The sequence below is a fragment of the Thermobia domestica genome, chromosome 5 (genome assembly GCF_964235325.1).
Source record: "Thermobia domestica chromosome 5, izTheDome1.hap1.1, whole genome shotgun sequence".
Lineage (NCBI taxonomy): Eukaryota > Metazoa > Arthropoda > Insecta > Zygentoma > Lepismatidae > Thermobia > Thermobia domestica.
The window spans coordinates 27,097,670-27,107,061 of NC_137458.1; the positions used below are offsets into that span (position 1 = coordinate 27,097,670).

The 9,392-nt window shown below is 38.4% G+C and overlaps 1 protein-coding gene across 1 annotated transcript; it reads right to left on the minus strand.

Moving 5' to 3' along the window:
• Positions 1 to 8,617: 8,617 nt before the first annotated feature.
• On the minus strand, positions 8,618 to 9,043 carry LOC145685003 (uncharacterized). The gene has a single exon (XM_081757343.1). The coding sequence runs from the start codon at positions 9,041 to 9,043 to the stop codon at positions 8,618 to 8,620; it is 426 nt and encodes a 141-aa protein (XP_081613469.1).
• Between the last annotated feature and the right edge of the window lie 349 nt (positions 9,044 to 9,392).

The following is a 9,392-nucleotide window of genomic DNA, read 5'->3' on the forward strand; positions in this document are numbered from 1 at the left end:
TCCAAGGTGGTGAGCTACCGTTTAGACAGCCCCCACTTCGCTTTCGTTCTAGCTCATTGTTCGCTGTTACGCAAACGCAAATTCGTCTTGCACAATTTTGTACAAACGATTCACAACCTTTTTCGACCAATTTCGAGAAGGTGGAGGTGCTACCGTTTAGACATCCCCCGCTTTATTTTCGCTGTAGATCAATGTTCTTTGTTGCACAAACAAAAATTTGTGCTGCACATTTCTGCACAAACGATGCACAAACGATTGACACCATTTTCGACCAGTTTTGACAAGGTGGGGCTACCGTTTAGAGAGCCCCACTTTGTTTTCGCTCTAGCTCATTGTTCATTGTTGCACAAACGAAAATTTGTGTTGCACATTTGTGCACAAACGATGCACAAACGATTGACTTCATTTTCGACCATTTTTGACAAGGTAGGGGGGCTACCGTTTAGAGAGCCCCCTTACTTTGTTTTCACTCTACCTCATTGCTCATTGTTGCACAAACGAAAATTTGTGTTGCACATTTCTGCACGAATAATGCACAAGCGATTGACACCACTTTCGACATATTTTGACAAGGTAGGGGGATACCGTTTAGACCGCCCCTACTTACTTTCCGCTCTAGTTCATTGTTTAGTGTTGTACAAACGAAATTTTGTGTTAAACATTTCTTCACAAACGATTGACACCATTTTCGTCCAATTTTGACAAAGTGGGGGGCTACCGTTTAGACAACCCCCACTTTGTTTTCGCTCTAGCTCGTTGTTCATTGTTGCACAAACGAAAATTTGTGCTGCACATTTGTGCACAAATGATTTACAAACGATTGACATCATTTTCGACCATTTTTGACAAGGTAGGGGGCTACCGTTTAGACATCCCTTTACTTTGTTTTCACTCTAGCTCATTGTTCATTGCTGCATAAACGAAAATTTGTGTTGCACATTTCTGCACGAATGATGCACAAACAATTGACACCACTTTCGACATATTTTGACAAGGTTGGGGGCTACCGTTTAGACCGCTCCCACTTTGTTTTCTCTCTAGCTCATTGTTCATTGTTGCACAAATGAAAATTTGTGTTGCACATTTCTGCACAAACGATGCACAAACGTTTGACACAATTTTCGGCCAATTTTGACAAGGTGGGGTGGCTACTGTTTAGACAGCCCCCACTTTGTTTTCGCTCTAGCTCATTGTTCATTGTTGCACAAACGAAAATTTGTGTTGCTCATTTCTGTACAAACGATGTACAAACGATTGACACCATTTTCGACCAATTTTAACAAGGTGGGGGGGCTACCGTTTAGACAGCCCCCCAATTTGTTTTCGCTCTAGCTCATTGTTCATTGTTGCACAAACGAAAATTTGTGTTGCACATTTCTGCACAAACGATGCACAAACGATTGACACCATTTTTGATCAATTTTGACAAGGTGGGGGGCTACCGTTTAGACAGCCCCCCCACTTTGTTTTCGCTCTAGCCCATTGTTCATTGTTGCACAAACGAAAATTTGTGTTGCACATTTCTGCACAAACGATTAACACTATTTTAGACTAATTTTGACAAGGTGGGGGCTACCGTTTAGACAGCCCCCACTTTGTTTTCGCTCTAGCTCATTGTTTATTGTTGCACAAACTAAAATTTGCGTTGCACATTTCTGCACAAACCATGCACAAACGATTGACACCATTTTCGACTAATTTTGACAAGTTGGGGTGGCTACCGTTTAGACAGCCTCCCAATTTGTTTTCGCTCTAGCTCATTGTTCATTGTTGCACAAACGAAAATTTGTGTTGCACATTTCTGCACAAACGATGCACAAACGATTGACACCATTTTCGACTAAATCTGACAAGGTGGGGGGGCTACCGTTTAGACAGCCCCCCACTTTGTTTTCGCTCTAGCTCATTGTTCATTGTTGCACAAACGAAAATTTGTGTTGCACATTTCTGCACAAACGATGCACAAACGATTGACACCATTTTTGATCAATTTTGACAAGGTGGGGGGGCTACCGTTTAGACAGCCCCCCCACTTTGTTTTCGCTCTAGCTCATTGTTCATTGTTGCACAAACGAAAATTTGTGTTGCACATTTCTGCACAAACGATGCACAAACGATTGACACCATTTTCGTTTAATTTTGACAAGGTGGGGGGGCTGTCTAAATGGACGTCAAGAAAGTATATGTTTATAAGGTTAACTCCTCGTTGTACCGCCCACGAGGTGATGTTTTAAACTCTAGTCTCAGTTCTTTTGTTTACTAATACACGCACATCATCACAGCACTAAACCATTTTCTCTGTCATTGTGTATTGAACTGTCAATCAACCATTCAACCGAGATATGAATGGTACGCGGTAGTTTGGCCAGTTCGTAAAGAAACTAATACTCCCCCTCTTCTCCGTACGGCAACAAATACTCCCCTCTCCTCTGCTCCTCCGACGAAAAGATTACAACAAGAAGCGTGTGGTTTGTCTATTGTCTCTTTATGTAGAAATGTTATCCATAATGTTGGTAGCCATGACAAACTTCAATGTTCCAACTACAATATTTAAGAAATGTTTAAGCGGAGACAACCTTCATATGGTAGTGGTACGATTTGCTTTGGTTAAGTTCTTAAGTATGAAATTTAATGAGTTGTAATACTATGAAATAACTAGAAAAAGTTCACACTAGACCTCATGACTAAAAAAATTAATTGCATATTAATTCTTTATTTTTCGTTTATTTACTATGTTACTTTGTAATAACATTTCTATGAACGGTTAGCGTAAATTGATAAACTTTTACTTAAATTCGATCAAAAACCTATCAATTATTAAATATTTTTCGAAAATTATCTGGAAATGAGGACCGTAATAAACCTTCCAAAACGATAGATATGGTATAGATATAACATTTTTAAATAATAAATTAACAAAATTCTCTATGATAATACATCTTGTAATATATTATTATTCTGAACAGGAATTGATCCAAAACAAGAACTTTTTTTGTTCTTCGATTTTTTGACTTCACAGAAAGAAGCTTTGGTGGGTTTTACTGATTCAAAGAGACTTTATTGCTCAAAAAACGCAAAATTCTTTATTTGTGAATCGATAATATAGTAGATAAAACTTTTTATAACTATTTTAATGTAAAATGGTGGAATCAAATCTCACTTGCTTTGAAATAAGAGCCATTTTACAGAAAATACGTAAACTCTGTAAATATTTCATGAAGCAAAATGTTTTAACAAAGAGCGTATATGAAAAGTATTATATTGTTTTATTAATTTTTACTTTTAATCATAAGTAGAATCTTATGATAGACTCAAAATTACAGCTAAATGTCGAATATCTGAAAAGAAAAGCAATATCTATTATTGGGACCGAAATAGACCTCGAGCAGCTATAGATAGATAGATAGATAGATAGATAGATAGATAGATAGATAGATAGATGCATGAGGTTTATTCATGCCAAAAAGGTCCTGCTAAGACCGGTTTTGCCAAGCACTCAAATACCTATGAGGTCTATGCCGAACTTCACTGGTCTATTTCGGTCCTCGTGAGGTCTAACGCGGTCCTCGCGAGGTCTAAGTAGGTCCTTTGAGGTCTAAATATGACTTCAGGGCTGCCAACATACTTTAAAACAACTTCAAGAATCAAAATAAAGATATTGTGTAAAATGCAACATATTAAATTATTTTGCATTTTACACAAACAAAAATCGCTGAAATTTCGTACCATGGAAATATTAACAGGGAGATATTGTTTGATGTATTATTTAGTGCAACAAAATTAACAGTGTTGCCATCCCAATAACAAGATTTTTCAAATAACACTAAGCAATGTTTTTCTATATTTCAAATTTGCATGTTAAACGAAAACTTACTGCCTTTATTGTTTAATGCTGCAAACCGAAGGCGTTGCAGTATGGAAAACATTCAAATTTCAAAGGTCTCTACTACAATAATATGGCAAGTGAATTGCAAGGGAAAATGCATATTGGAAGTACCTTAGTGTCGAATACTGCGATGACAATACGAAGAAATGGAAACAATGATACATCAAATTCTTTATTTTGAAAAAGGTACTAACTATAACAACCAAGCGCATAATAGTTTTCAATAGACACAAAGATTATAATGCCGTTTACAACAATTTGATAAATCAATCCGTACTTACATATGAAAGAACGTTGTTAAAGATTGTTGTATTGCATAAAATGGCGTATCTGTAGGAACCTTTTAAAACATTGTTGGTTTCATTTGCTTCCATGACATTATATCGATTGTTTTTGAAAATTGTATTTATAACAAATTGAGCAAGAAGATGATGGTCGCCAGATTAGTACACGAGCTTAAAAAACTCATAGTTTTTATAGTTTCTGCTAACTATTTCAATTTTAGATTCTTTTTACTTTGGTATGATCTTTATGTTATTTAGAAACAATTCAATTCATCTGGCGTCATCGGCAAAGTTTATTTACCACAATTTCTTATTTTAAACTTAAGACCAAGCCAGGGGTGTAGCCCGACGGGCCCCCCCAAATGGTTTCCTGCCCCCCCCAAATGACCAGCTTTTAAAACATCATAGTAAAATTATCTCGCTTCATTCATTTAAAAGTAACAAATTTTATTGACAATTAATAATTTATGGTAAAATAGTAAGAAGAAATATTGTTTTTTTCCATACCGATCGAAAAATAGTATAGTATCTCTTCCTTATACCGATCGAAAAATAGGATATTTTTTTGTGACAGCAGATTACACAATTTACTGCGATTTATGTGCTTTAACAAGTATATATTTATATGCTTTAACAAGTGTTTTAAAAGACATAGAGGATGGGAAATTTGGTGAGAAACAATGCTTTTATTCAGTTTGGATTTAATTCGCACTCTCTTTCATTTCTACTTAGTGTAAGAAAATATTTTTTTTTTTAGTCACTAATAATAAATATTTTTGTCATGAAACCGTAAAGAAATTAAGTGAAATTTCAAAGAAAATCAATCTTGTGTAGATAGATTCTGTATACAAGGTCATAAAATTAAAGGTAACCAAGAAAAGTTTTGTTGCTTTTTCACCCACCACCTTCGAACATTGATATGTCACCTAACCTGGAAGATAAAAAATAATCCCCATCAGCATCGACGACCTTCTGAAAACGTTCTGGAAGGCCATGGAATCCATCGCGGTAGAACTTGGTGGGCCGTGAAACGAAGAAAGTATCAGGTGCATTTTGGACTTTTACTAAGGATTTGAACTGGCGTCCTCTAAGGTGATTGTTCAAAGAATGGAACAGTTGATAATCGGACGGGGCAATACCCGGGGAATATAGTGGTTGCAATATTGTTTTCCATCCAAGGCGGAAAATGGTGTCCTGAGTCATCTTAACCACGTGGGACTTAGCGTTGTCCCGTAAACGAGGACCCATTTGCAATTCAAAAGCGATGGCTCCAGAGTTTTGAGTTTTTGTTGAGCACAGCTCAACTGCAAACACTACACAGTTGCATTGATACTCTGACCAGCTGGTAGCAGTTCCCGATGCACGATGCACCAAACACACAGAAGGACCTTATTCTGGTACAGTGCTGGTTTCGGCTGTTTTGAAATCGGTTCATGGAATGCTAACCAATGATGACGGCGCCGTGGAGCTTCGTATAGGACACATTTTTTATCACATGTCAACGCCCTGTCCAGAAATGGCTCCGAAACAGCAAATAAACACAGGCGACTACCGCGTTTCCTTCTGGCCCGGAGTCAAAATATGTGAGACCCATTGACCCAACTTGTAGTGCTTCAGAAGTTGATGGATGTGCTACCGAATGGTTTCTCCACACACTGAATTGTAGTCCCAGTTCCTCTTTGTACATGTGTTGGTCTTCCGGCACGTGATTTTTTCGGGTGTTTCGTCATCGTCCTTAAACTTGTTAAACCATCGCTGCAATGTCCGCGTCGTCACGACACCCTCACCAAAGGCCTGGAATATCTTCTGTTCAGCTACAGCGGCGTTTGACCTCCATTTGAACTCGTTCAGCATACATGCTCTTATGACACTCTGTGGATGTCCCATGTTCCCTCTGTCTTTACGCAAGTTCCCGGTGTGTCTGAATTGCCACAACCAGGTAGTATGTTGGATATACCCACACCAACAACTGACGTTCGCCTTATCTCCACTCGCATTCAACTCACGGTGTGAGGTCCAATTGAACACAGACTTCCACGAAAAGGGACAGAACTTTCTTGGTTACCTTTATAGTTATGCACAAAAGTATAGCGTTTGGTCCCGGCGGGCAGTAGTTCTTGATTAAGCATAATAAAAACTATCCAGAAGAAAACCAAAATTTTCGTTTCTTTCAGGTCTCAAAAAAACTAGCAGCAACACTTTTTTTGGCTTTGTACATTGTAGCTGGCCTCCGCTCAAAAACGACGGGCCCCCCCTACACAAACCTGCTGGCTACACCCCTGGACCAAGCTATTCGGATTCATGTCCAGGCAATTTTGTTAACAGTTTATGTTGTAGCTATTGTATCTCTTATATTATAAGCAATTACATCATAACAATCTTAGTGATAAAGTGTACTTGGCTATAAGGCTTCGACTATTATTATTATTATTATTATTATTATTATTATTATTATTATTATTATTATTATTATTATTATAACACGAATTGGTTAAAAGGAACTACAGAAAATTTTCGGAATTACATAGCTCTTAGCATTGTTGCAAGCTTATCTCCATTATTTATCACATCTCCGGAACAATTTGAGATATCAAATTGCTCTATACTACATTATGATCTTTATATCCACTTAAAAAATATATGATTGAACGTAGTATTTTACAAAGCGGCTATAAGAAACAAAACATGTTTGATATAATATCGTACAATACTGTACTTTGAACATGAATTCCCTTCATTTAATAGTTTTAGCGCATTAATGAAACGATACCGCAATTCGTAATTTTCCATCAACTTCATTTTCTACGTCGTAAACAAAATAAACATTTCAATTATTGGTTGAAACCAGCATTCGATCCAGTTCTTCCAAAACATCGATGTTAGAAAAAAAGTTACAAGTCACAAACACATTTAATACAAACTGCAAAAACTTTCTTGTATTTTCATGTAGCATAGGCTTCAAGAACAAAATGAAATGTAGGAAGAGACAGATGAAATCAACACTTAGAGAATATATTATCTATTCTTGTAAAGTCGTGCATTTTTTTAAATTAATGTATCTTTCTTTTACCCTTCCTTGTAACTTGTTTTTATTTTAGAGTTTACTGCGTGATAAGAGTTAAAGCTGTCTCGTCTCTAGAAGGTGTTGTGGAAAGGATGTCTTGTTTCGGAAAATGTACTATTTCCATTTGGAAAAGTGCTCTCTCGTCTCGTATCACGTCAGGAATACTCTGTATCGTCCCGTCTCGTGAGAAACTCTATTTGCATGAAGATACAAGTTAAAAGGTGTTAACACATATGTAACTGAGTGTTCCAGCACAAACCTAAAATTTTGTATATTCAACCAAAGTTAGTAACGAGGCCCTTAATGGTAGGTGGTAGAGCGCTCACTTCCGGTGTATGAGATTCCAAGTTCGATCCTAGCTCCTACCCAAGTGGGAATTGTGGAGGGAAAGTTTTGTGTATGAGTTTTCTCGGTATTCTTCCGTTTTCTGCTAATTTCTTCATTTCACAAGTTTGTTCGGTCTCGTCACTACTGTCTCCTTTAGACTTGTCTGGGACGTTCAAGCCAGAAAGAAGGAAAAGAACTTCAAAGATGCTGCGGCATTCAAGACATATATCATAATAATACTTAGGAGACATCACTATTTTTGCTCAACGATTGAAGTTGAGCACCCTATTCAACAGCGAGCCTGTTTGAGACGGAGACCTACCGTTTAACGTAGACTCTGAACCTCAAGAGCTTTCGCCAAGGCTTTTCCGTCCCAAAGACGCGTATGCTAACTATGTACCACAAGGGAGCTCGTTCATTGTTATATACAATGTTTGAATTCGTTTATCGACATTGCGGGTAAGTATATATATATATAATAAATTGTAGTTAGTTTTGAGTTAAAATTAGAAGTCAAAAGTTTACATATTCCGCTCTGAAATACAACTATCAGATTAAAATTATATATTTTAAAAAAAACAAATCCACAGAACTTGAAACCACTAAACACGGTTTGAGGCGAGCAGAAAGCAAACATTCCCACAAGGGATGTTTCAGTTATTTTCTTTGGAGATCATTCAAATGGGCTTGAGGGGGAATATCTCTCTCGTTCTCCAGTAATTCGCACCCTGGCCGTGCGTTATCATCCATCAGGAGGAAGGTGGGACCCACTGCACTCCTGAAAAGGCGAACATGCTGATGCAAAATGACGTCCCGATACACCTGACCTCTTAGGCCTACAGTTTCTCTCTCAAAGACATGCAGGTGTGTACGTGAACCAATCATAATCCCACCCCACACCATCAAACCATTACCTTCATACAGGTCCCTTTCAACGACGTTATGGGGTTGGTATCTGGTTCGTGGTTCACGCCAGATGATAACACGGCGAGAATCACTGCTCAGACTATACCTGGACTCGTCCGTGAACATAACCTGGGACCACTGTTCCATTGATCATGTTCTGTGTTCTTGACACCAGGCTTTACGGGCTCTCCTGTGAACAGGGGCCAGTGGAATGCACCTTGCAGGTTTCCGGGCGAATAAACCATTTCTGTTCAGTCGTCTGTAGACTATGTGACGGGAGACAACTGTTTCAGTGGCTGTGGCAAGGTTCCGAACAAGGCTATCTGATGTACTCCGTGGCCGTCTGCGGGCACTGATGGTGACATATCGGTTTTCTTGTTGTGTTGTACACTGTGGGCGTCCCATATTGTAGCGTCTGGACACGTTTCCTGTCTGCTGGAATCGTTGCCATAATCTTGAGATCACACTTTGTGGTACACGGAGGGCCGGTGCTACGACCTGCTGTGTATGACCAGCTTCCAGTCGCCCTATTACTCTACCCCTCATAACGTCATTAATATGTGTTCTTTGAGCCATTTTCAACACACATTCACTATTAGCACGTCTGACATCTGCAAACTTACACGCTGCACCGTACTCTGAAGTGCACCAACACACCTCTGCGTATTTGGACTGCTGCCAGCGCCACCGTGCGACGACCGCACCGCATGCACCACACCGAATGGTCAAATGCACGGCATGGTCGTACCCCGATTTGATATCCAACCGAAAACCGCTCACCAGAGTGTTGTTTCACCATGTATCCGCATTATCCTTAATTTATGAGCACGAGTATATATATATATATATATATATATATATATATATATATATATATATATATATATATTGTGTGTGTGTGTGTGTGTATACATGAAGCGAGAGA

Excerpts from the sequence above, each read along its gene's own strand:
- LOC145685003 (XM_081757343.1), bottom strand. The coding sequence starts at position 9,043 with ATGGCTCAAAGAACACATATTAATGACGTTATGAGGGGTAGAGTAATA.